Below are 27,829 nucleotides of genomic sequence, written 5' to 3'. Positions count from 1 at the left end.
GTAATGCAATACCTGGAAAAATGTTCTCTGACCCCTAAAAAGGGGAATAAAGTTTTTTTCTTTGAAACAAACGCCCCAAAAATACTTCTAACTAGTCCAGAAAATTATATTCACTCGAACTATTCATTTTCAAATCCTAATAAAGTCATCTTGGACTGTCAAAGCTCTAGAGAGTCTGCTTCATATGATAGGAGAATGCTGATCTGATATTTATGGTCCTTTCCTATCAACTGACAAAAGGTTAGGTTAACTCTATGTGAGTCAGTTATCATTCTTATGCTTCTGCTGGTCTGTTTGATCCAGTACCTGGGGAGCTGGGGAGATTTAGTTTTTGATTTCTCAGTAGCTGATGGTGTCTTGATTTGTGGCTTTGCCACAGTCTCTAGGTCTCCACTCAGCTCTGCTTGGGTCTTCTTGATAAACTCATCATATGACTGTACATGGAGATAAAATATATAGTTAAATATTCTGCACTTTTCTAAGACCATTAAAAAAATGAATTCAGAAATACAAAGGAATAATCACAGATTTTTCTGCTCAACCTACCATGATACAAAGTTGCTACAGAGAGACCAGATATGTGGTATTATAACATGGAGAGTGAGAGAAAAGAAGTTGCCCTTAAGATTGTTACAGTGGACTATTGATTCATGACGATGCTGTACACAATCATGCAAGAGAATAGGGCTCAGGTGTTTATGCCATTACCCTAACCAACCATGATACAAATGCCTTACATTTAATCAGGAGTGTGATGAGAATAGCTTTAATACGATATTCTCTCCCTATTGCTCCTCTCCAATCATTTGTCCACACGTCAGTTACAACACTGAAAAGGTATTGCATGAACCCCCTCTTTCCTCTACCCAAGTTGCTACTCCTAACCTCCAGTTGTTTAATCAGACTAGCCTCCTGGGCTTTCAGTCTCTCTTTCTGCCTTTTCTTCTGTTCTTTCTTTAGCTGATCCACAATAGTTTTCCTCTTCCTCAGCTCTTCCTTTAGAGCCCAGATCCGGCTTTCAATGTCACTCTGGTCTGACATGGTTTCTGGAATAAATATTAGTAATGATTAACTTTCAGAATAATGATAGTGTATACATTATAGGGCACTCAATCACATGAATACCTACAGTACCTGAATGTAATCCACTTTGAAGTGCCAAAAAGCAGAAAATAAATAAATAAGCTCCCTCCCCAGTTCATACACTAAGGTACTCATCTTTCATTAAAACCCAGCTCTCTTAAAGGTAGACCCTTGGCACTCCCACTATAGCTAAACGCTAACCACAGATGATTTTTATGGTACTCTTAATCTAAATAAAACCCATTAATGAAGCAAATCAAGAGTTTTAAATATAAGATAAGCAGGCTTCTCCTTTAATACCATAAAATCCAGCTATCCTTGTCTCCTTCCTCCCCCAGTTCTACAACCCTGTTTTATTGTAACTTTTGCTTCCTCCACACTTGTTAAAAGAACAGTTTTTTGCACCCCCTGTTATCTGTAAACCGGCAAAATATGATCTTTTCATGAATGCCGGTATAGAAAAACCTTAAATAAATAAAAAAATAAAATAAAATTATTGTACACAAGTTATTTTTTTGTATTCTGTCCAAAGCAAGTATGTATCTAAACAGAAGGGAGAAAGAAAAGTTGCTTACTTGTTACAGGTATTCCCACAAACTGCAGAACACATCAGCCATACAAGTGGGTGATGTCATCTGACAGCGCTGACTCGGAATGTGCTCTCACAGAGCTCAGAAAAGTCTGAGTAAGCACGGGGTGTTCCCACAGAACCACCATCATGCAAGCCTCCTCAGTTACCAGATAAACTTCAATTCTTAAGGGGAAGAAGGTGGGATTGTGGGGCAAATTTGTTGTGGTTTAACCTGTTACAGGTAAGCAACTTTGTTTTCTCTGTGGACAAGCAGGATGATATCAGCCATACAAATGGAGACTCCTAAGCCAAAGGTTGCAACAAAACAACTTCAGATTTGTTTTTGCTTTATTGGGATTTGAGTTGTAACCCATGATTTGAAAAGACTGGTGGGAGAGTTTAATCAATTAATTGAATTAGAACTGCTAGTCAAAACCACTATCTTGTCTAGAAACCTCATCAAGACAGGGATGGAGAGAAGACTAAGTTGCTGCTTTGCAGATTTCTTCTGCGGTTGCAAATCAAAGATGTGTTAAGAGTGCTTGGTAGCTCTAACCTGATGTGCCTTTACTTTATCCTCCAGTTGATGGCCTGCTTTAGTATAGCACTAAGAAATGCAGTCAAGCAAAATTGCTTACCTTGTAATAGGTGTTATCCCAGGACAGCAGGATGTAGTCCTCACATATGGGTGACATCATTGATGGAGCCCTGATACGGAAAACTTCTGTCAAAAGTTTCTAGAAACTTTTGGCTGGCACACTGAGCCTACTGAGTATGCCCAGCATGCCATGATATTCTCAGCCACAGGGGTCTCCCTTCAGTCTCGTTTGTAGCAGTATGCGTGAGCTAAAAAAATAAAATAATAAAACGTATCGGACCCAACTCTGCGGGGTGGCGGGTGGGTTCTGTGAGGACTACATCCTGCTGTCCTGGGATAACACCTATTGCAAGGTAAGCAATTTTGCTTTATCCCAGGACAAGCAGGATGATAGTCCTCACATATGGGTGATTAGCAAGCTACAGGCTGAGTCATCCTTATATCATTCCAACAGCATACAACTTGTGCAACAAGCACAACAACTGGTGTACTGCTGGAAAAAATGAGGCAGCCTGAAATCACAGCAGGCTGGATGTAGAAGGAGTTGGTGTTATACTGGAAATAAGTTCTTTAAGACAGATTGTCCAAAGGCTGAATCTTGTCGTCCTTCTTTGTCCAAACAATAATGAGCTGCAAAGGTGTGAAGGGAACTCCATGTTGCAGCTTTACATATGTCAAGAATGAGCACTGAACGATAGTGTGCTACTGATGTAGTCATAGCCCTTACTGAGCGTGCTTTTACTCGCCCCTGGAGAGGAATTTTTGCTTTTTCATAACAGAATTCGATACAGTCTGCTAGCCAGTTGGAGAGAGTGTTTTCCTACCGCAACTCCTGGTTTATTTTTGTCAAAGGAAACAAAGAGTTGGGTGTATTTCCTATGGACCGCTGTGCGGTTCAGGTAAAAAGCTAGCGCACGATTACAGTCTAAGGTGTGTAAGACTGTCTTTCCCTGGTGAGAGTGAGGTCTTGGAAAGAAAGTAGGTAAGAAGATTGATTGATGTGAAAATCCGTTACTACTTTTGGTAGGAATTTGGGGTGAGTGTGAAGGACTACTCTGTCATGCAGGAACCTTGTGTAGGGTGAGTATGTGACGAGAGCTTGCAACTCACTGACCCTCCTAGCTGATGTAATAGCTACTAAGAAAAATACTTTCCATGTAAGAAATTTTTCATCACAGGAATGTAGAGGCTCGAACGGTGACCGTATGAGTCTCGTCAGTAGTAAATTTAGGTCCCATTCAGTGACCGGTGGTCGAATGGGAGGCTTAAGGTGAAGTAAGCCTCTCATAAACCGACTTACTAGGGGTTGCGCTGTTATTGGCGCGTCCCCTATTCCCTTGTGGTATGCCGCTATGGCACTTAGGTGTTCCCTCACATAGGATGTTTGGAGACCAGAATCCGAAAGGTGGCATAGGTAATCTAGTAAAGAAGGAGTGGGGCAAGAGAAAGGGTCAAACCCTTTTTGTGTGCACCACTTGGTAAATCTAGTCCACTTAAAGTGGAAAGATTTACGTGTGGAAGGCTTTCATGAAGCTACATGAACTTTAGAGACTTGTGTTGAAAGATTAAGTGGTTGTAGAATTAAGCTTTCAACATCCAAGCTGTCAGGGCAAGAGTTGTGAGGCTGGGATGACGCAACTTGCCCTGATTCTGAGTTATGAGAGTGGGCGCTGTGCCTAGGTGAATTGGCTCTCTGATCGAGAGGTCGAGGAGTATGGGAAACCATACTTGTCGAGGCCAGTATGGGGCTATGAAGATCATTGTTCCTCTGTCCTGTTGTAGCTTCATGAGAGTTTTGGCTATGAGTGGAATTGGAGGATACGCATATAGAAGACCTGTGTTCCAGGGGCGAGCAAAGGCGCCCCTGGGGAATGCTTGTCGACGGCTGTGGAGGGAGCAGAACCTTTCCACTTTGTGGTTCAGTTTGGACGCAAAGAGGTCTACGGTTGGGCGACCCCAGCGTTGAAAGATTTTGCTCGCTACACGTGGATCCAGAGACCATTCGTGGGATGGAAATGTCGACTGAGATCGTCCGCTAGGACGTTTTGTATGCCTGCCAGATAATTTGCTCGGAGATGCATGGAGTACTCTAGAGCCCAAGCCCAAATCTGCACCACTTCCTGGCAGAGCAGATAAGAGCCTGTGCCTCCCTGTTTATGTACCACATTGCTCCTGTGTTGTCCGTCTGTATCAGCACAGTCTTGTTTGAGAGGCAGTCTTTGAAGGCATAAAGAGCATATCGCATCGCTCAAAGTTCTAAGAAATTTATTAGACACTTCATTTCGAGCATAGTCCACGTCGCGAGTTTGAAGGTTGTTGACGTGAGCTCCCCATCCCAAGTTGGAGGCATCTGTGGTCAAGATGACTTGCGGAGTTGACTGTTGGAATGGGAAACCAGCTTTCAAGGCTGTTTGATTTGTCCACCAGTGAAGCGATAGGCGTAATTGGTGGGTGATTTGAACTGTGCGAGACAGTGGTTGGAAAGCTTGCAGCCACTGAGATTTCAAAGTCCATCGAGTTCTTCTCATGGCTAACTTCGCCATAGGGGTAACATGTACCGTCGAGGCCATGTGTCCTAGTAGCACTAGAAGTTGGACAGATGTGAACTGGTATTGGATTATAGAATTCGCCAAATGTGCTAGAGTGTTGGCACGGTTGTTTGGAAGAAAAGCTTTTGCCACTGTGGTTTCGAGGTCTGCTCCGATGAATGTGAGGAGTTGAGATGGCTCGATGTGGGATTTTTGAGAGTTGATTAGAAATCCCAGGGAGTGTAATAGTATTATTGTGCTTTCCAAGGCAGACAGAGCTCCCTGCCTGGATGGACTTCTGAATAGCCAATCATCTAGGTATGGAAAAACATGAATGCTGTTTTTCCTTAGTTGTGCAGCAGCCACTGCTAGACATTTTGTGAATACTCGAGGAGCAGAGGCTAGTCTGAATGGTAGGACTCGATACTGGTAATGTTTTCCCACGATGAATCGTAGATACTTGCGATGTTGTGTGGAAATGGGAATGTGTGCATAAGCGTCTTGAATATCTAGAGAACAGAGCCAATCTCCCCGTTGAAGTAATGGAAGGATGGTTCCCAGAGATACCATCCGAAATTTTTCTTTTTGAAGAAATTTGTTGAGATTGCGGGGGTCTAAGATAGGGCGAAGGCCGCCTGTTTTCTTTGGAATTAGGAAATAGTGGGAATAGAACCCTTTGCCTTGTTGAGCCCTGGCAGTCAACAAAAGTAGAGAGTTCTACTTGGAGTTGAGGTGTGATGACCATACTTGTCCAAAGTAGAATGGGTGGAGAATTCGAGGGTATTGTTTTGAATTTTAGATGGTATCCCCGATTTAGTACGGCTAACACCCACTGGTCTCTTGTGATAAGACTCCACTGGTGTTTGAAATGGACTCGATCTCCTACTGGTAAGTGGGGCATAGGGTTGATGGAAAGGCTTCTGTTCTCTTGATTGACTTCAAAAACCCGCTGCTGGACCAGTTTGTGGTGGTGGTTGGGTTTTTTGCTGTTTTGGTTGGCGTGCTCGTCCCCTTTGTGGTGAACGGTATGAACGCGTTGAAGAAGCAGGTGGGTAGTATCTTCCAGGCCTATAGAAGGGTCTCCTGGTTTCCCTTCTAGTCGATTTTCTGATTGAGCATGGCTGATCCAATGGTAGTCTGGAGAGTTGGCGGAGTGTCTCGTGGTGGTCTTTTAACTGAGAGACGGTAGCCTGTATTTTTTCTCCGAAGAGATTCTCTCCAGTACAAGGGAGATCTGCCAGTCACTCTTGGACTTCTTGTCTGAGGTCCGAGGCCTTAAGCCAAGCCCACCTCCTTGCATTAATTCCAGATGCTGATAGGCGGGCAGATGTTTCAAATGAGTCATAAGCAGCCCATACCTAGTGTTTGCCAGATTCAAGCCCCTTTGCAATTAGTGTATTTAAAGCCAGTTGTTGTTGCTGAGAGAGATCATCGGCAATACCTTGAACTTGTTTCCACAAGTTTCTTTGGTACTGGGTCATATAAAGCTGGTACGCCGCAATACGAGATACCAGCATGGACCCCTGAAAAACCTCTCTCTCTAAGGTATCTAATAACTTCTGTTCTTTTCCTGGTGGGGTAGAAGAGTGTGGCTTCTGTTTGCTGGCTTTTTTCTGAGCCGATTCGACGACCACAGAGTGAGGAGGCAACTGGGGCTTTTGGAAACCTGGGGTATGTTGTACCAGGTATATGGCATCTGTTCTTCTATTTACAGCTTGCACTGAGCAAGGATGCTCCCACAACCTATGCTGGAGTTCCAACAGGACTTCGTGGATTGGTATTGCCATTACCTCCTTTGGTGCATCAATGAATTGAAGGGCTTCTAGAGCCTTGTGTCTTGTGTCCTACTCCGTCAGTAATTTGAAAGGAATTGTGTCCGCCATTTCCTTAATGAAGTTTGTGAATGACAAGTCTTCAGGAGGGGACTTCCTCCTCTCTTCTGGTGGAGAAGGTTCAGACTGTAGTTCTTCTGAATCAGTATCAGTATCCACGTCCTTCCAAGGAGGTGATTCAGGATCATCTGGTTGTTGTTGTAGATGGTATTTTGTTTTAGAAGATTTAGATGGAATCTGCTTTGGCAGCATAGGAGGTAAGGAAGGCATTGATGGGGAATCGATGGGTCTCGATGGCATCCATGGGAATCGATGCCGGGTATCACCCAATGGACCGGGACGCATTGGCATCGAGGGATCCTTAACTGGCATCAATGGTCTTGCCGGTATTCGATGATGGTGAAGGCCCGATGGCCCTGGGGCGGAATCAGAGTCCCTGTCATCTTCCTCCGGTGAACCCGGAATCGGAATGGAAGGAATCACCGGTGGATGTGCAGGCATCGATGGAGTCGATGGTTGCACCGGAGGCGCCGGTGTCGTCTGTGCCGGTGGAGGAAATATACCAATCAAGGCGTCGATTTTGTTCAGCAAAGGCTGAAAAATTGACGGATCCGATGTCGATGTCGGAGTCAGTACCGATGTTGGTTTGGAAGGAGGCTGAAATTTTCGAAAAGCCTCGACGATAGCCTGCTGGACCATGGAAGTCACCTCTTCCCTGGAAACTGGGGCCGGGTCCTCTGTCACAGGGGAAGGTAAGACTGGTGCTACTGACACTTTCCATGACTGAGCGTGGTGGCACAATCTCTAACACCGAGCCCGGTGGAGAGTGCCTCAGTTCCTCGGGTATGGAAGGGCTTGTTGGTTCCAGTACCCGGACTTGCTTGGGCATCAGCTTGATGTCCTTCGATGCCGATGGCTGTGTCATTCCATCCGATGGATCAGTGGAACGGTGTGTCTATGGTACCTTTTTTCTCGATGTTCCTTAGATGCCGAGGAAGATGCTACAGAGGACTCCGATGGGGTCGGTGACGGACAGTCACCGGTCCTCTTTTCTCCTCGATGTTTTGCAACCGAGGGAGATATTCTTCTTGGAGACAATGTCAACAATGACGATGGGGTTATTTTCTTAAACAACTCCTCCATCTTGTCCAATCGGGCACGCCTGCCCTTTGGTGTCATCTGGGCACAAGTTGAACAAGCCCGGATATCGTGGCCTGATCCCAGGCACAAAACACAAACATTGTGCAGGTCGGTAATCGACATAGTACGGTTACAATCTGGACTTTTTTTAATCCGGAGGCCATGTTAGAAAATTAGGCCGAGTGACGGTCGATGATCAGCGGATATACCGAGTGAGGGTGACTGGAATCAACCGAAAATCACTCAAAAAATGTACTCACCGATACTATGTCGAAGGGAGACCCAATGACAATTTTTTTTGTGACTGAAAATATTTTCTTTCCCTTGAGGAAAAAGTGAGGGAAAAATTCCCAGAGCTCCTAATACGCTATGCTTACAGCAAGGTGGAAAAAAAGAGACTGAAGGGAGACCCCTGTGGCTGAGAATATCATGGCATGCTGGGCATGCTCAGTAGGCTCATTGTGCCAGCCAAAAGTTTCTAGAAACTTTCTAGAAACTTTTGACAGAAGTTTTCCGTATCAGGGCTCCATCTGATGAGGTCACCCATTTGTGAGGACTATCATCCTGCTTGTCCTGGGATAATATATCCAAGTGGATAAAGTTTGTTTTATAAGACACATTGTTTGACAATTAAAGGAAATTAATTGGGAAGATTTCCTGTATAATTTAATCCTTTCCAAACAGAATAACAAAGCTCTTCTATAGTTCAGTTTATGAAGTATTTGCTCATCCTTCTTGCAGTATGGTCTTGGAAAGAAAGTTGGAAAGAAAGATGGCTTCATATATATAAATGAAAATGAGAAACCACCTTGCATAAGAGCTCTGGATGAGTCTTTATGACTACTGTATTCTTGAAAATATGAATAAAAAGTCTGTCTTACCAAGGCTTGTAGCTCACTTGCCCTACGTATAGAGGTTGCCGCAATCAAGAACAGTACCTTTAAAGAGTCAATGATGGCTAGGGGCTTAAAAAGTTGTTTCATACACTTAGCAAGCAGTATGTTTAAATCCCACTGTGTACGTGGATCCTTTCAAGGGGGACGAAGTTGAAGGCAGTTCTTCCTAAATCTTGTCACTATAGATTGCTGAGATATAAGAAATCCTTTGAAATGCTGATATAAGCTATAGAACCCAAATGGACTGAGAAAGTTGGTTATTAACCAAGAATTAGACTGAAAAGAGACAGAAGTACTACTGAAACTGGACAGATAAATGGATCCTCCTTTCTTTCTCAACTCCAAAAAGAAAACATCTTACATTAAAAGTTTTAGGATTTTGGAGGCATTTCTATGTCATCAGCCTGATGGCACGCCTCTCTCGCTCTCTCCCTAGGAGCTGGTGGGGTTTTCCCTGAAAAGCTGCATTTTAAACACTGCAAACTTACAAACTCACATCCTAACGCTGTGGTGAGCTACTGCTGAAGCATGCACAGTTGTTGCGTGGAGATGGCTGGGTATCCTAAGTGAATGGGCTTGGAAAAAATTATTGAGGCGAGGACAAGATGGTACCAGAAGGCCCGGTGGCAGAAGACCTATCTGAGGTGGTCATAAAGGATCTTACTCGAGTCGTGTCGGCTGCTCTTACGGACCAGCTCCAGCGCATACAATTCTCCATGAATGAGTTAAGTGACAAGTTAGAGGTTTATGCAGCCATGATGAACGGTGTACAAAATAAACTTTCAGAGCACAAGGAGTGCATGTCAGTCATTGAATCAAACGTGATCGACCTCAAAAACAAGAATAGGTCCCTGTAGGATAAACTCGAAGACCATGAAAATCGTAGCCGAAGAAAGAATTTACGGATCATGGGAGTCCCTGAGGAAGATTCTTCACAGAACTTACATCATTAGGGTAAGGGGGGATCAAAATGAAGTTGTGGGGTTCAGATATGTTTGAAATGTAAGATATTGCCTGGTAGTTTTTGACATGTTTATAGGATGCTAAAAACGGCAGTCTTTTTGGAATCACATTATGTATTTTCTTGATAAGATGATGGATTGTGACATTTCTTGGTCTGGGCTTTCCATTTATCTGTGTATATGAGAGGGTGGTTATGCACTCTCTCAGGGTAGGAGGAAATTTCTTGCAGTAGCCATTCTCCTTGCAAAGAAGTCTATCCTGCTGTGCTGGAGGTTGGAGAAGCCATCATTTGCTCCATGGAAAGCTCTGATGCAGCAGAGTGCACAAATGAAAATCACAAATCATTTCTTTTTTATGAAGGACTACTATGAGCTGTAGACCAAGGTGCAACATTTTTTACATTTTTTTTTTTACATACTCACAATTGTTGAAATGCACCAATTTTTCCATCTGGTCGGAGTACTCAGTATAAACTGGTCCTATTTCTGGGGTTCTACTTTAAAGTAGTCCTCAATTACGACGGCTTTAGTGATTGTCAGCTCAGCCCTTTAAAAGCCTAAAAAAATGCAGTCTTTCTGCTGATACCGGAAATAGAACGCTATTATGCCATCCCGCCATATTTGAACAATGACTGCAATAGTAAGTGCCAAAAAAAAATGTTTTTAAACGTTATATGCAAAATGTTTTTGCCATCATCTTGATAATTGTGAAGTATTATCTGAAGCTCTATACATTGAACCTTTTTATTACTGTGATTTAAGCCCTTGAAAAAGGATCATTGTAATCCGAAACACGGTCCCGTGTCGGGCAGAGTCACCGGGCAGTGTTATCTTAGAGCGGAAGGCTTTCATCAGTCAAACAATTTTCAGATAAGAAATGTGGTGAAGAAAAGTGAGAATATATATGGATTACAGTGTAGCTGTACAATAAGGGGATGTGGTGCAATTTCTAAACAACTTGAAAAAAATGAACTTTTAATGACCAATGATTAAATATAAGGCTGAGTTTGAAAGTGATTTGTAAACAACTTTACAATGAAGCCTATTATGAAGGTCATAATCTTAGAGATTCGTTGAGTATAAAAAATAATTAACACTGGACTTACTGGTACCTTCTACATATCCATTACATGTTTACCAATGGTCCACTTAAATCACCACGGTAACCAATGGTTACCGTGGTGATTTAAGTGAAAGAATTACCATAAACACCCTCTTACCATCAGATGACTTTAGATTACTGGAACCTTCCCAACTCTCCTTAACAGATTTCAAATATTTCCTTTAAGAGGAAACACCTGCTTTACCCAATTTTTTTGCACTTTGCACCTTCTTTGTGGCTCATAGGGACCACACAACTAAAGATATTTATGTAAACAGTCTTTATATTAATTTGCACAGATTCTTGTATTATGTTTACTAATTGATTATGGCTAGCTCACTTTTGACCAATTATTTGGTTTTATTTTGATTTTTTTATGTATTTATTTTCTGTACTAGTCGTGTTAATGGATCAGCTCTTATGTGTTATATGAAAATTATGATGTACTGGGAAAATTAATGATGAATCTATTAAAGGAAAGGATAATGATGTATCTTTGAATCCAGCAAGTTGAAGGATCTGGACCAGAGTTTTACCTAAAGGAGATCAAGTCAAACAAATCTGATCAGATTCTTTGATTACGTGACCAACAAATAGATTAGGGGTATGCGCTGAATATAGAATATTTGGATTTCAGCAAAGCTCTTGATACTGTTCCACACAGGAGAGCCATAAATAAACTCTGAAATCCAGGGGTGGGCCACAAGAGTATTGACTGGATTAGAAATTGGTGGGGTGAGACAATAGAGGACTGCGGTAAAGTTCACTCAAGTATAGAAGCATAACTAGTGGCGTTTCTCAGGGATCTGTTCTGGTGCCAATTTTGTTCAATATTTTCATGAGCAGTATGAAAAGTTTTGTCTTTTTGAAGATATTATGATCTGCAACATAGTGGACATCACTGAGGGATTAGATCGAATGAGGAGAGATCTAAGACAGTTTGAGGAGTGGTTGAGAGCTTGGCAACTAAGTTGAATGTAAAGAAATGCAGACTCATATCTGACCTGCAGAAATCCAAGTGAGGAGTACACAGTGGAGGGGTGAAATACTGATATGCATGAAGGAGAACAGAGCTTAGGATATCTCATAAGAAAGATGGTGTGTGATGAACTAGTGGCCAGAGTCAGTGGAATGCTGGAAGAAGCATAGTCAGTAGAAAGGAGGTGACAAGACCATTGGATTTATCAAGGGGTTAAAGGAGCACTTAGAGAAGATAAGGCCATCACTGAAAGATTAAAAAATGTCTGTTTCAGAGTTTATTGAAAAAGATATTGGAGAGATACTCGTTCCGGAGTAGGTTTTCATGGGTGATGATTCAGATCAACTGAACCAAATCACAGTAAAACTGGAAGATGTGGTAGGCCTGACTGAGAAACTGAAGAGTAGTAAATCACCTGGACCAGATGGTATACACCCCAGGGTTCTGAAAGAACTAAAAAAAATGAAATTTCAGACCTATTAGTAAAAATTTGTAACCTATCATTAAAATCATCCGATGTACCTGAAGACTGGAAGATGGCCAATGTAACCCTGATATTTAAAAAGGGATCCAGGGGTGATCCGGGAAACTACAGACTGGTGAGCCTGACTTCAGTCCCAGGAAAAATCATAGAAACTGTAATATTTATTTATTTAACATGTTTCTATATCGAACTTCATGACAAGCTTCATATCAGGCCCGTTTACATCAAACTTAGGGATTAACTGAACTGAAAAACATTACCATATAACAGGAAGGCCGAAGCGCAGTTACAAATAACAGGGAGAATGAACTTGGGGGCTAGAGTAGCCAGGAAATAAAAGACAGAAAGAAACTGGAGAATGAGAACGTATGAATATACAGTGGCTGGGTCGATCATTTAGTCTATTGGGCTAAATGAAAGTACTGTTGCAATGTTAGGCTTAAGGGAAGGCTTGGAGGAAAAGCCAAGTCTTGAGTTTTTTTCGGAAGGTAATCAGGCAGGGTTCCAGTCTTAGATCGGTCGGCAGGTTATTCCAGATGGTGGGGCCAGCTGTGGAGAATGCCCGTTCTTTCGTGGAAGTTAGATGAGAGGATTTAGTTGGGGGGACTTGAAGGGTTCCTTTGTGTGCCGCTCTGATGGGTCTTGCAGATGTGTATAGTTTGAGTGGGAACTGAAGGTCTAGAGGTAGTTGGTTGTGGATGGATTTGTGGATAATGGTGAGTGCTTTGTGCAAAATTCTGTATTTAATAGGTAGCCAGTGTAGGTTTCTAAGTATAGGAGTGATTTGAGTTCTCCTGTTGGTGTTGGTTAATATCCTGGCTGCTGAGTTCTGGAGCATCTGTAGTGGTTTAGTGGCAGAGATCGGGAGTCCTAAGAGGAGAGTGTTACAGTAGTCAGTTTTGGAGAATATTGTTGACTGAAGGACAGTTCTGAAATCCTGGAGATGAAGAAGGGGTTTGAGTCTTTTCATAACTTGAAGCAACAATCCTTCGTAATATTGTTGATTGATTTTTTTAGGTTCAAATGGTTATCAATGAAGAATCCTAAATCTCTAACTTGAGTGGTTTGAGGAATAGCGGTTGTCTGATCATGGCTGGTAGAATGGTCGGAGGAGATAAGAAGGATTTCTGTTTTGGCTGCATTGAGGACTAGGTTCAGGCTGGTGAGTAAGTGGTTGATGGACTTAAGGCAGTTCTCCCAGAAGGAGAGAGTTTTTGGAAGGGATTCTTTTATTGGTATCAGGATCTGAACGTCGTCGGCATATAAGTAGTGGATTAGGTTAAGGTTTGTGAGCAGCTGGCACAAAGGCAGTAGGTAGATATTGAAGAGGGTGGGGGATAGAGAGGAGCCTTGGGGAACACCTAAAGTAGATTTGAAGTTAGGAGATTCTTTATTATTGATAGTGATCTTGGAGCTTCTATTATTGAGGAATGAGCTGAACCATTGGAAGGTGTATCCAGATAATCCAATGTCTGAGAGGCGCTTGAGGAGGATGCTATGGTTCACGGTGTCAAACGCTGCAGAGATGTCTAAGAGAACTAGCAGGAATGAAATCTCTTTGTCTAGGCCCTTGAGGATGTAGTCTGTTAGAGAGATGAGGGTTTCGGTACTGGATGACTTGCGGAAGCCATACTGTGAGGGGTATAGGATTTTGTGTTCCTCCATGGTAGTCCGAAAGCTGTGTGTTCACCACCTTCTCGTTGAGTTTTGCTAGCAGCGGGAGGTTGGATATGGGTCGGAAGTTGGAGAGCTCATTTGTGTCCAGGTTGGGTTTCTTCAAGAGAGGTTTGATAGATGCTGTTTTAAGGTCATCCAGGTATACTCCTTGGGCTAGGGAGCAGTTAATGATGTCGGCCAGAGATCTGGAGATAGTGCCTGGAATAAGGAGCAGAAGTTTCGTTGGAATGTGGTCCATCGGGTGGCTGGATGGTTTCAGCTTCTTGAGTGTAGATTCTATCTCCAGAGGGGTGGTGGGCTCGAAGGAATCTAGGGTGGCTCTGGGGGAACATGTAGTGGTGAAGTTTAGAGCTGGTGGTGTTGAGTTGGTAGGGAGACGCGCTAGCGTGTTTGTAATTTTATCCTGAAAGAAGCGTGCGAGTTCATAAAATCATAAAACATTTAGATAGATATGGTTTGATGGGACACAGCCAGCATGAATTTACCCAAGAGAAGTCTTGCCTCACAAATCTACATTTTTTTTGAAGGGGTGAATAAACATGTGGACAAAGGTAAACTGGTACATGTGGTGTATTTGGATTTTTCAGAAGGTGTTCGACCACATCTCACATGAGAGGCTTTTAAGAAAATTAAAAAGTCAAAGGATAGGAGGTGATGTCCTTTTGTGGATTGCAAGTTGGTTAAAAGACAGGAAACAGAGAATAGGATTAAATGGTCAATTTTCACAGTGGAAAAATGTAAACAGTGGAATGCCTCAGGGATCTGTACTTGGACCGGTGCTTTTTATTATATTTATAAATGATCTGGAAAGGGGTACAACAAGTGAGGTGATCAAATTGGCGGATGACACAAAATTATGCAGAGTAGTTATATCTCAAGTGGATTGTGATGAATTGCAGGAGGATCTTGCGAGACTGGAAGATTGGGCTTCCAAATGGCAGATGAAATTGGACAAGTGCAAAGCAATGAATATAGGGAAAAATAACCCTTGCTATAGTTACACAATGTTATGGTTTATGGTTTATTTGGTTTTCTATACCGTCGCATCAGTAGGAATTTTCACAACGGTTTACAATTATTTAACAAAGAAAGTACAATAATATATAGTCAAAGAATGATGACAGCTATAATATATAAAGAAGTAAAACATTAGTAATAGTAATTAATCTAAAATATTGTAGACTAAAGTTGTATAAATATCAAAGGACAATAACAATCGTGGGAGCACCGCTAAATAGCATAATTATGAAATAAACAAAAACAAATGCAAAAGGTTGATAACTGCTTATCTAGTACAGTCGGCTTCTACAATACCGTCAGCTTATCCAATACCTTCTTTGTAGGCTTGTTGGAATAGCCATGTTTTGAGTAGTTTTTTTTTTAAGAGTTTTGTGTTGTTTTGAAGCCTTATGTTTTCTGGAAGTGTGTTTCATAAGTATGGTCCGGCTATTGATGTAGCTCTTTCTCCATCTGTTGTGAGGTTTGCTGAGGAAATTGGGGGAATTGCGAACAGGGCTTTGTTTGCTGATCTTGTGTTTCGTTGGGGATGATGCTTTTGGAACAATGTATTTAGTCAGTTGGGTTCATTGTTATGTATGGTTTTGTGGATTATTGTGAGCATTTTGTGTTCAATGTTAGGTCTATCTTAGGAGTTACCACCCAGGAAAGAGATCTAGGCGTCATAGTGGATAATACATTCAAAACGTCGGCCCAGTATGCTGTGGTGATCAAAAAATCAAACAGAATGTTAGGAATTATTAAGAAGGGAATGGAAAATAAAACAGATGATGTCAGAGTGGAGTGAGTGAATGTCAGAGTGGAGGAGTAGCCTAGTGGTTAGAGCAGTGGGCTAAGAACCAGGAGACCAGGGTTCAAGTCTTGCTGTCTCTCCTTGTGACCTTGGGCAAGTCACTTTACTCTCTATGGCCTCGGGTGCAAACTTAGATTGTAAGCCCTCTGGGGATAGGGAAATACCTACAGTACCTGAATGTAATCCACTTTGAAGTGCTGAAAAAAGTGCAAAAAGCGGAATATAAAATCTAAATTAAAAAAAACCAAAAACGCCTTTGTATGTTCCATGTTGAGACTGCACTTTGAATACTGTGTGCAGTTCTGGTCACCGCATCTCAAAAAGGATATAGCTGGAGAAAGTGCAGAGAATGGCGACCAAAATAAGAGGCTAAAGAAGTTAGGGCTGTTCAGTTTGGAGAAGAGATGACTGAGGGGGGATATGATAGAAGTCTACAAAATCATGAAAGAACTTGAACAAGTTAATGTAAATCAGTTACTTACTCTCTCAGATATTAGAAGGACCAGGGGGCACCCCATGAAGTTGACAAGTAGCTCATTTAAAACGAATCGAAGAAAATTCTTTTTCACTCAGCGCATAGTTAAGCTCTGGAATTCATTGCCAGAGGATGTGGTTACAGCAGTTAGTGTAGCTGGGTTTAAAAAAGGTTTGGATGAGTTTCTAGAGGATAAATCCATATGCTGCTATGATAGTAATTAATAAGCAATAAGCAATGTTTGGGTACTTGTGACTTGGATTGGCCACTGTTGGAAACAGGATGTTGGGCTTGATGGACTCTCAGTCTGACCCAGTTTGGCAACTTCTTATATTCTTATCGCCTACTCTGTAGGTTCCTGTCCTAAGTGGCTCCTGACATTTAGGGTGTAGATCAGTGATCTTTGATTAGGTCCACTTTTCCTTTATCACTGAAGAGGTGACCTTCTGTACAAGAGCCTCAGCTAATTTTTCATGTATATCCTCTCAAAGACTTGATGCTTTCAATCAAGCTAGTCTTTTGGCTCCCATTGAACTGTTGATGCTTTGAGGCAATACAGAAGACATAATAAGAAAAGCAACTCAAATGTTTGGCACACTGTTTAGCCTCATTTAAATGAGAGGTAAACAGATACTGAGAATCTGAAGAAAGTTGTGAGGCAGCATCCATCAATTTTTGCAGTATATGGTACCATATGGAATTGGTGTGCCAATATCCTTGATGTCCAATTAGAAGACTTTACTTGCAATATCCGTTTAGTATCTTTTCTTAGAGAGGTACCCAAGTGGGATTTTGAATGCCTAGCCCACTTTAGTGACGACTATTACAACCAATTCATGTAGGAGTCGAACCATCCTATGATCCAAGCAAGCTTGTACCTTATATTTAGATTTAGCTTCCTACCCACTGACAATATTGTTACTGGGGTTAGCCGCATCCTTGACTGAAGCTCTTGAACTCTGATTGGGACTAATACTCATTTGGGAGCTTGGATGTATTTTAAGATTCCAAACATGTCCTCCCCTAAATTCTGTTTCTGTAGTGCGAAGTTGCCATCTTCTGTAGAAATGCTGAGTAGATCACATCTTCAGGAGAGGACGTACTGCTGGCTTGTTCAGTTATTGTAAACAAGCAGTGGATGTCCAGACCATCAATAGCAATGTAATAAGAAAGGAGTGGTCAAATTAGAACGAGAGTTTATTGAGTTTCAAAGATGTGTCAAGTAGCAGTATATTTGTAATCACTTTCACAGTCCCCTGACATGGACTGTATTTTGATTGACTGCATCGGGAGGGACCTCAATCTACATTCAGAAACAAAGTATAAATATTTAGAAATAACTGGACAAAAAGGCAGAACAAAGAACACAACTGACATAACATGATCCTATTGTAGGGACAGCCAAACACAATATTCTCTGTGATACACAACTGAACTGCACATATCTACTTCGGGATAACATCCCCGTCAGCCAATTTTTTCATTTATACTGACTGTGCTCCACATATGACGAATTTTTGGTGCAAGTTATCTGTGATAACTTTGTACAATGTGGTTATCCATCCAAGGTATTCAAAAAGGGCTTTCAAGGATGCATATGTCAACCATGATCTGTTGCTCACTAAAGCATCTCGGGACACTGACAATGTCATCACTTGTGTTCTCCCTTTCTCCCCTGCGAGCCACTTTACATGCTCCACTATTCGCTGCCACTGGCCCAGTTTGATTCCCCACTCAGTCTTCCATAAACTCCTCCTATTTGCTTTCTGTCATGGCCGTAATCTGTGTTAAGTACTAGTAGTGCCTGAATTCCATTCCTCCTGCACTACCCCCATACCCACTGATGGCCATAAACCCTGCGGACACTGTAAAGCCTGTGATTTTTCCTTCATTCTTTCCGATTTCATTAATCCTATTAATGTTAAAAAAAACTTTTCATCTCTGCTTTTCCTTTGACTGTTCCACAAAAGGGTTTATGCTGGCAAAACTGGATGCAGCATTCATACACGTATATATGAGCACTGCTCTTGTATTTGGACAGCCAAAGACAATGTACCCTTAGTACAACATTGGCAAGCTAAGTATCATTCGCTTACACAATTACGTTTTTGCATTCTTTAGATCTGTTTGCCCTCCTTGCGTGGCGGTGACTGCACTCACATTTTAATACATCATGAATAAAAAATGGGCTCAATATTAATACTGAATGGTCCATTTTCTTCTAAACTATTGTTCTCGCTGCTCTCTTTCTTGGCTTGCATTGATTTATTAATACCAACACTGATGTTTTATTTTGCTAATGTACATTGTCTGAATAATATGCTAGTCTTGCTTCTTTGACTGACAGTTTATCACATGACCTTACTTTTGGCACACTTCCTTCCTTCACAACCTATTTAACCTTATCTCACTGGAAGTTCCGTTTGATGTGCCATTCAATTGTATATTCTGTATCACAGAGAATATTGGTGTTTGGCTGTCCCTATAATACAATCTTGTTATGCCAGTTGTGTTCTTTGTTATGCCTTTTTGTCCAGCTATTTCTAAATATTTATACTTTGTTTCTGAATTGTAGATTGAGGTCCTTCCCGACGCAGTCAATCGAAACACGGTCTGTGTCGGGGGATGTGAAAACGATTACAAATGTATTACTACTTGACATATCTTTGGTTCAGTTGATGACATGGTCCTACTGCACCAAGTATAAACTTTTTCCTTTCTCCCTTTTTTGGTATTATAAAGATATTTTGGCAAGTTTTGGCACCTAGCATGATAGGACTGATTTGGTATCCAAGGGACCAGTGCCGCAGGTTGTTTTTTTTTCTTTTCTTCTCTGGAAGACAGAAACTTAGTATTTAAGTTTTAGATCTCTGTAAATTAAGGCTTACAGGAACATGCAACCACATGTGTCAAGCAACTGCAACTATCGTGTGAAAGACCTAAGATAGCAGAGGAAGCAGTTGTGAAAATCTAGGCTAGACATTTTAAAGTTGCAATTTGGGCAGTCTTACATTTTTTTTTACCTGACATCACAAACACCAAAGTCAAGTCAAACTCTATGCTGAAGTAAGGAGGAGGAGGAAGAAAAAGAAAACCTATTTCTATGATTTATTTTTTTTTAAGGAGACTTGTAAAAACAAACATTTAATAGGAGGAAATGAAGAAAGAATACAAGAAGAAAAAACAAATCTAAAACATTTGAGCAGCTTTGAAGACAGAGACTGCAACATGTTCTTTTGCTTCAGTATAAGTGAAAAAACTGAGGAGACTCTCATAATGGCAGTTACATGGGAATGGACACATGCTCAAAAACTACTTCTAGGTCCTTTTTGAGCCCTGTGAGAGCATGGTCCGAGGCAGTGCTGTTGGATATCATTATCCACTTGTGTAGCTAATATTGTCCCGATTGTCCATGGAGAATAAGATCATTGCTGAGATTACAATGGTAGAAGGAAGATGTTAGAGGTGTTCATTTCACTAACAAGTAATCTAAATTGACCAACTAAGGACAATGCAGCCTCCAGATAGTCAGATCTTCTCAGCAGACAAGATGGACAATTACAGACAAATATTTTAGGTAGGAAATTCTTTCAAAAGTGCCATTCAGGCACTGTAGTTTAACCTTAATTTCTTAATCACCTGTTCAAATTATGATTAAAGTGATTTATTATACAAGTCATCTAATTCTAAAGGACTCTAGGCAGCACAGAGTAAAATAAAAATATCAAAACAACATATTGAGTAAAATCAACAAAAACAAGATAAACACCACCATGAAACTAGACATAACTACACAAGTTCATAACAATAAACTGGGTGAACTGGTCAAAAATACGAGAAAAAATAATTTATAACTAAAACATTGATAAATTAAAATGACATTTATCATCAAAGACACTCCACTGGATTGATGTCTATAACAAACAGTACATATGTATATAACATTGAATGACAATGTACCAAATAAGTTACCTAGCCACCTCAGATCCTTAAATAATTATACTAATCAAGGAGGATGCTATAATACTAACCTCCAGATCTACTACTGATTCATACACAGTTAAACTAGCCCCTCAAATGTAAATACTACCTTCCATCAGTTCCCAACCCCCTCCCCCCCAAAAGGTTCAAAGCCATTCCATCTGTTTCAAAAGGCCAATCGCACCATATTCTCTCTCTTTTTTCTACCAAATTATCATAAGTAAATAATCTTTAAATTTAAATTATCTGTAAAAACCCCTCTATCCTCCTTCAGTTCCTCTTCTCTGGTGAATATTTAAAAATTATGACAATCTAAAGAAAGTTTGCCATAGAGTACCAGTGATTCAAAGATCAAAAATGAAAGTAGAAGTTCCTTTTAGATAAAAACTACAAAATACAAAATTGAAGTACAAAATCAAAGGTCCCTTTCCTCCTACAGCGAGATCAAATAAAGTATTTATGAAACTATTATGTGAAGATCTAGAACAGGAGAGATACATGCAATAATTGATAAAAGCATTTTCCCAGTATCAAATATCTAAAATTAATCTTCTGAAATCTCTCTATTAAGCTATAGAAACACTCTTGTTGGTCGTCCCCCCCCCCCCCCCAAAAAAAATCAGGTTTGGGACAGAATGACTGATTCACCATCGACAGCCCAAACATGAGCATAGCACCTTAGAATTCATCTGTAGAGAATTTCAGGAGATGGAACAAACAAAGAAAGTGGGGCAAGCGCAATCCCTAGAATCTACAAACGTTACCTGACTGTGTTACAGACAAGGATTCTTCAGACCAGCTTTGTGACAGCTGCTGTGATCTCCTAGGTACTCGCAGCTGCCTTCCACCCCTGGGGCTTCCTTTGCTTGAATCTAGCTTGGATACTGAGATGTTGCTTTTGGAGAGTGACTGTTCAAACAAGAAAAAACAGTTATTTCAATCATGTATTACTGTGCACAATATGAAACACTAAGTGGGGCTTGTTAAATTCTATGGTATGACTGCCTGATCGTGGACTTACAAGTTTTCTGGGAGAGACAGACTGCTTGGACTCCTGTGAGAAAGCAACATCTTCACTAATCTCACTGCGTTCAGGGCTGGGTGGCTGCTCTCGGGTCATGTTCTCGGAGGGCACAGACTCAGCAGCAGGGCTACCTATTTCTTCTGGGACTGAGCTTTCACTGTGCACATGGGAGGAGAGAGCTAGGGATTCCTCTTCACTTCCCGTTTCTGCAACAGGAAGAAAGAAAAAGAAAAAAAAATGATTATGGTTAACAGAAATAGAAAACAAATTTTATCCCTGCTGTGCGATCACTAAATGGAAACATCCACTTTCTCCTATGTAGCACTGCTTCCAAATAAAACACTTAATGCTGGCTCTATAAATCTTTAAATGAAAATTGAACATTCTGATTTTCCTTCTTCACACCACTAAAGGGATTCAGAAAAGCTCTATATGCCATTATATTCTGTGGTGTATTATTATTATTTTTTTAAAGTATTACAGGGGGCCCGCACGGCAGCAGAAGAAAGAAAACAAAAAAAGGTAGAGAGAAGTAGAGAGAGAGAAGAGAGAGAGAGAGAGAGAGAGAGAAGAGAGAGAGAGAAGAGAGAGAGAGAGAGAGAGAAGAGAGAGAGAGAGAGAGAAGAGAGAGAAGAGAGAGAGAGAGAGAGAAGAGAGAGAAGAGAGAGAGAGAGAGAGAAGAAGAGAGCGAGAAGAGAGAGAGAGAGAAGATGAGAGAGAGAGAGAAGAGAGATAGAGAGAAAGAGAGAGAAGAGAGATAAAGAGAAGGAGAATAGAAGAGAAAGAGAAGAGAGAAGAGGAGAGAGAGAGAGAGAGAGAGGAGAGAGAGAGAGAGATGGAGAGAGAGAGTAGAAGAGAGAGAGAAGAAGAGAGAGAGAGAGAGAGAGAAGAGAGATAGAAGAGAGAGTAGAAGAGATATAGAGAAAGAGCGAAAGAGAGAGAGAGAGCGAGAAGAGAGAAGAAGAGAGAATATAGATGAGAAGAGAGATATAAATATATATATAATAATATATATATATATATTATATATTATATATATATATATATATATATATAATATATATTATATATATCGGACCAACAATATTTTTTTGACTAGCTTTCTGGAGCTAATACTCTTTCTTCAGGTCATTAAAATGAACAAAAGATGACATTACCAGGAAATATAAAGTACTGTAGCGGTCATAAGTAAATCATAAAAGTCATTTCAGTGATAGGGTGAAGAGGAAGAGGTGGAAGGGAAGATGTGAGGGGGATTTGATGGATGATCTAAAGGTGACAAGCAGTATCATTTTATGGCTCATAATGTGATAGGAAATCTAGGTCTCTGCCGAGTCCTTTTTTGTTGGTTCCAAGGTATCTGCAGCAGAATAAGCATTTTATCTTAACAGTTTCCACCAAGAGTTATATTCAGGTTGCTTTAATGAGATCAAGACTCCAAAGCTTTTCCACATGTTGATGCAAGGAAAGCTAGGCACTGACATCAGGATAATCAGAACTTCTTCACCAGCTGATAGCACTTTAACAAATACTTATTTTTGTAATGCTACTGGACATATGCAGTACACAAAGGTGATAAGTATTCAGGTACAATAAATTGCTTCTCCATATAGCTTACAATTTAAGTGGGTTCCTGCTTTGCTACTAAACATTTCTATAGCTCTACAGCATATAGACAGCACTATACAGACACATAAAACAGTTTTTTTCCATGAAGCTTACAATCTGGTCACAATACAAGATGTTTCACAAATTTTAATTATTGTAGAAACTCAAACAAGGCCACGATTAGACAGAAACAGTTTTAGCATTTAAAAGCAGACTTAAATAGGTGGGTTTTTAGGGAGGATTTTAAAATGGCCCAAGGTAGAGCACGGTGCACCAATTCAGGAAGGCCATTCCATGCATTTGGTGCATCAAGGTGGAAGACACAGAGTCAGGGAGTTAGAGATGGAGGAGAAGGGTGAAGAGAAGAGCAATTTGATGTAGATTAAGTTCAGGCTATAGGCTATGGCAGAAAGAGACATGACAGTAGGTCAGTAGAGTATTCCTCTTTGGAACACTGACAGGTATCCAGGATTCTAGGACTCCTCAGATTCTGATTTAGAAAACACTACTTGAAAAGATGTCTGGGACCAGACCAACCCTGGAAGCCAAGAACCTCCGAGACCTGTAATTTCACTCTTCAGGACCCACTGGAGTACAGGACAGGCCTACTGTTCAAAATCCATTTGATTTCAACTGTGTGGATGGTGCTGAGCAAGACTCTGGGTACTGAACTTATTATTTCAGTGCTGGCATGCTCAGTACCAAAGAGGAACTCAGAGGAGGCTTGCTCAACACACTAAGAGGCATCACAGTACTTGATACCAGGACTGTCAAGCAAACACAGATCATTCTCCTGTACAGCTCCACCTTAAAGCGCACCAATGACGATACTGGGCTTTGGTCTTGTACAGGAGAGGGCATTCTCCATAGCTCTTTAGAGGTCAAGGTCAAAGACTCTGGACTGGACCTCTGGAGACCAATGCAGCATTTGCTGAATCTGGGATGCAAAGTTAACCTTCAGACATGGCTGTTTTAGATGGTATGGAACCTCCTGGCTCCTGAAGCTTTGCATTGAAGGGGCATTAAAATGCTTTGAATTCTCTACTCCAGCTTCGGCCACAATTCTGGCTTCATGCAAAAGGCTTAAACTCTGGTCTCCGTTCAAGCAGAGGGCATGAGATTTCTCGCAACTCCTGGGTCTGTAAATCGTCAGTAAGGGTCACTTATTTTATATAGAAATAGATTTTTTTTTTTTTTTTACATATAAAGAGTTTTTTTGTTCCTTTGTTTTAAACTTAGTTCAGTTGTCTCTCTCTGTTGTGCTTCATGCTGCATCTAACCACAAATTTGTTTCACAGAGTGCAGTGAATACGATGCAGAGAGAGAAGGTACGCCTTGCATACAAGACCACATATGTGTGAGTGGGGGAGAGAAAAAATTAGGCAAAGGTATGTCATTCCAAATTAAGCAGGCTATGCTGTCGACAGTAATGTCAGAAAAGAACCGTTGTTGAACAGAATTCAGCATAATGTCTGGAAACTACTATTGCTGAAAAGGTCATGATAACCATATAAGGTCTAGCAATGACTGAACCAATCAGAGCTTGACAACTTATCCTGACATAGCCAGGTGTTCCCTGGAGTCACACAAGCCAATCACGCATCTAGAAGGTGTGGCCATAAGAACTGGCTAGAGCTAACTAGCAACCAAAAAGTTGCCAATCATGAACTAGATACCAACAATGACAAGCTAAGCTCTGCCCATGATAACCACATGCAAAACCAGCAGCATGGCAAACCAGGAAGGAGGAGGAAGAACACCAAGAAGTGCTGATATTGTAGAGGGTCCCAACAGCAAAGAGGCATAATCTGCTAAAGATTTTTTTTTAATTGGCAAAAAGATTTCTGATACAACTAAATTTCAGGTAATACAAATCTTAGATGAGGATTAGATATTTTCCTGACCAGCTTCACAAGGTAAGCAATGAATGTGGTGAACTTATGTAACAAGCCTTACATGACTCCATTATTGTTCCTCTTCATTTTGGAACTAATAAAGTGGGGTCTGGGATTGTTCCCTAGGGGCCCCAGCTTACAGGTCTACCCTCAGATCGAGAAGCCATAGTGCTTGAGGGCTTCTTTAGTACATCTTGGCCACTAGCAGTCAGTGTGGCTCAGTGGTCCTTGGGTCAGAATCTGGTGGAAGGAGGACAACCAATGGAACCACTGATAACAGGGTATAAATTATACAGATATGACATGGCAAATCAAGTTAATGGAGTGGTAGCACTATAGGTTAAGGATGACAGAGTCAGGAAGGATAAAAGTCCTGCAGGAAACAAAACACACAGTGGAATCTTTATGAATAGAAATTTCAAGTGTGAAGGGGAAAGAGTATAGCAATGGGGCATAGTCACTTGCTTGGACAGAATGAAGAATCACAGTGAAATGCTAACAGAAATTAGAAAAGCAAATAAAACTGGCCACACAATAATGGGATATTTCAATTATCCCAGTGTTAATGAGGTAAATGTGATATCAGGACATGCTAGGGAAGCAAAGTTTCTAGATGCCATAAATGACGGCTTCATGGAACTTCCGAGAGGGGGAGCTATTTTAGATTTAGTCCTCAGTGGAATGCAGAACCTGATGCAAGATGTAACAGTGGTAAGGATACTAAGTAATATTTATGAAAATGCAGTCAAATGTGGCAATCACTGGAGGGAGGTCTTTAAGTAAAACTATTTAAGGTAGAAATTCACTGCTTATTCTTGGGATAAGCAGCTTGGAATTTATCTACCCCTTGGGATCCTGCAAGGCACTTGTGAACTGGATTGGTCACTGTTGGAAACAGGATACTGGGCTTGTTGGACCTTTGGTCTGACCCAGCATGGCAAGCCTTATGCTTTTATGTACTGAAGAGGCATTTAATCTTTAAAAAGGAAGACTAATAAATGAGGAAAATAAAAATATGAAGAGGTTGTAAAGACCTGCATAAGGACTTTGTAAGCCTAGGGGACTGGGCATTTAAATGGCAGATGAAATTTAATGAGGACAATTGCAAAGTGATACACAGAGGGAAAAATAATCCCAACTATAGGTACCGTATTAGGAGTTATCAGTCAGGAAAAGGATCTTGGAGTCAAAGCAGACATTATGTTAAAACTCAGCTCAGTGTGTGGCAATAGTCAAGAAAACAAATAGAAAGTTAGGAAATACTTAGAAAGGAATGAAAAATAAAACCAAGAATATCAAAAAGTCTTTGTATCAATCCACATTGCTACCACTCCTTGAGAAGTGTGCCGTTCTGGTCACTACAGGCACTATTCAGACCAGAACTCTCAGAAAGTGTGTGTTTAAAGGAGATCTTTTCTCTCTGAACCAAAAATAGAAAAGATTGAGGACAGAGCAAAGGATACTTTACGGTGCTCAGGACTGAGAAATGCAGACATTTCAAAAGTTCCCAGAGTTGTAAAATATGTTTAGCAGTGTCACCAGATTGTTTACCTTTGGCTTTTCCTAAAACAAGGATCTTGAATACTGTTTGGTTTACTGCTTATCTTAAGATGATGCAGTCATCTATGTAAAGATGAAACCATCACTTTTTATTAAAAAAAAGAAAGGATCTTCTAATGGAAAGCTATGCTTGGCCCCCCTGCATATGCACTGACTATGCCAATCTGACTACTAGATAAGCCACAGCAAACAAATCAGCCAGCCATCAGCAAGAGTTGACATCCTAAGGAGCAGCATTCCTACCACGGAGAATCCTTCACATGGGCTGCTGCATCCCTGCGTCTGAAAACAGATGCTGACCTGAGAACCTATTTCTGAGCAACAAGGCTGCCTGTTTTCCCAACCAGTACACAGTTATCTTCTCAGAGAAAAACTGCACAGTTCTGCTTCAATTGCTAATTGCTCATCAGTATAGTAAGAAAAACAGACTAATTCCTAACTATATTAAGGAGGTCAGAAAGTTGATCCTAATCTAGGAGTTAGATGGCCTGTAATATTGTAAATTAACCAATATATGCAAGGTTTTAGTTAATGATTTGGGATGCCATTTTGACATTGCAAATTAAGAGAGCCCCTGGTTTCCTGCAGATATTTCAAGTTTCTGCAGCAAAAGATAGCATATTCTATGGGAGATTTTTCAAAACTCTGTGGCAATTTTGCATAATTTTACATTAAGATTCATATGTTTGATTCTGCAAAAAAAAGGTCTTTTTTTTTTTTTTTTTTTTTTTTTTTACTGAAAACCATTCATGTTTTTAAACAATTTTCAAACTATGTGCAATACAAAATTGAAAAGTACAAAAATCAACAATTTATCAAGGGCTTATAAGTTACAAACTTTTAACTGTGAAATGCCAATTTTGTTTTGAAATTGTGCAACCATTCTTTTATATTTTCTTGAGAAAGTCCTCGTCATCTTTCCAAGTATATAAGCTTCTGTATGCTAAAATGCCCTCAATATCAGCAGTTTGTCATGCTGTTAATTACACGAAAAGATGTGTACACATATTGAGTACATGGAAACCCACAAAAAAAGGGGTTGAATTAACACAAATTTGAAATCTGTCAGCAGTAAATGCCAGTCATCAAAACTTCTATGAACTGAAATTAATGACTTCTCTGCAAGCTGTGGGACACCAGTAGTGGCAGGCTTCCAAAAACACATCCAAGTTTTTGTAGTTGATGTATGGTATAAAGGAGCAAGAACCATTGTATAAAAACAAAATTCCCTTTAAAGGGACATCATTCTATCCCAGAATTATTATATCAAAATCATCTTTGGTTTCATTTAAGAGACCTGACTCTTTCTCTGTCCACTCCAACTTCACCCTCCCTCCCCCTTTTCTTTCATCTGCTCTATTGGCTCCAACTTCAGCCTTAGCTTCACTCCTCCTTCTTCCTGTTCCCCGTAGGCTCTTTGCGAAGAGAGGAACTGAAGCAGGAGAGAGGCAGCTGAGGCCAGCTACAGCTTTCTTCAAATGATTGACTGATGTGGAGAAACTTGGAATGTTGAATGGGTGGCAGGCTAATTATGTGGTTTCTCCCACAGTAGTGTAATCGTAGGAGCTGGAAGCACTGACTGTAACTGTTATAAATTACTTAAGTAATTGCTATATGTGTAAAA

General features: G+C 40.7%; 1 protein-coding gene across 5 annotated transcripts in view; it reads right to left on the bottom strand.

The window, feature by feature from the left end:
* Positions 1 to 27,829, bottom strand: part of CEP350 (centrosomal protein 350) — a 358,722-nt gene that overhangs the window by 54,735 nt on the left and 276,158 nt on the right. For all 5 annotated transcript variants that reach the window (XM_029617504.1, XM_029617506.1, XM_029617505.1 and 2 more), the window contains 4 exons: positions 21,140 to 21,348; positions 20,883 to 21,027; positions 886 to 1,046; positions 307 to 434 (listed from right to left, as the gene is read on the bottom strand). In XM_029617504.1, coding sequence (XP_029473364.1) covers positions 307 to 434; positions 886 to 1,046; positions 20,883 to 21,027; positions 21,140 to 21,348 — 643 coding nt within the window. The remainder of the gene's footprint in view (positions 1 to 306; positions 435 to 885; positions 1,047 to 20,882; positions 21,028 to 21,139; positions 21,349 to 27,829) is intronic.

Source organism: Rhinatrema bivittatum, chromosome 10 (assembly GCF_901001135.1).
Source record: "Rhinatrema bivittatum chromosome 10, aRhiBiv1.1, whole genome shotgun sequence".
NCBI classification, from domain to species: Eukaryota; Metazoa; Chordata; class Amphibia; order Gymnophiona; family Rhinatrematidae; genus Rhinatrema; species Rhinatrema bivittatum.
This window is presented reverse-complemented; position numbering and strand designations above follow the sequence as displayed.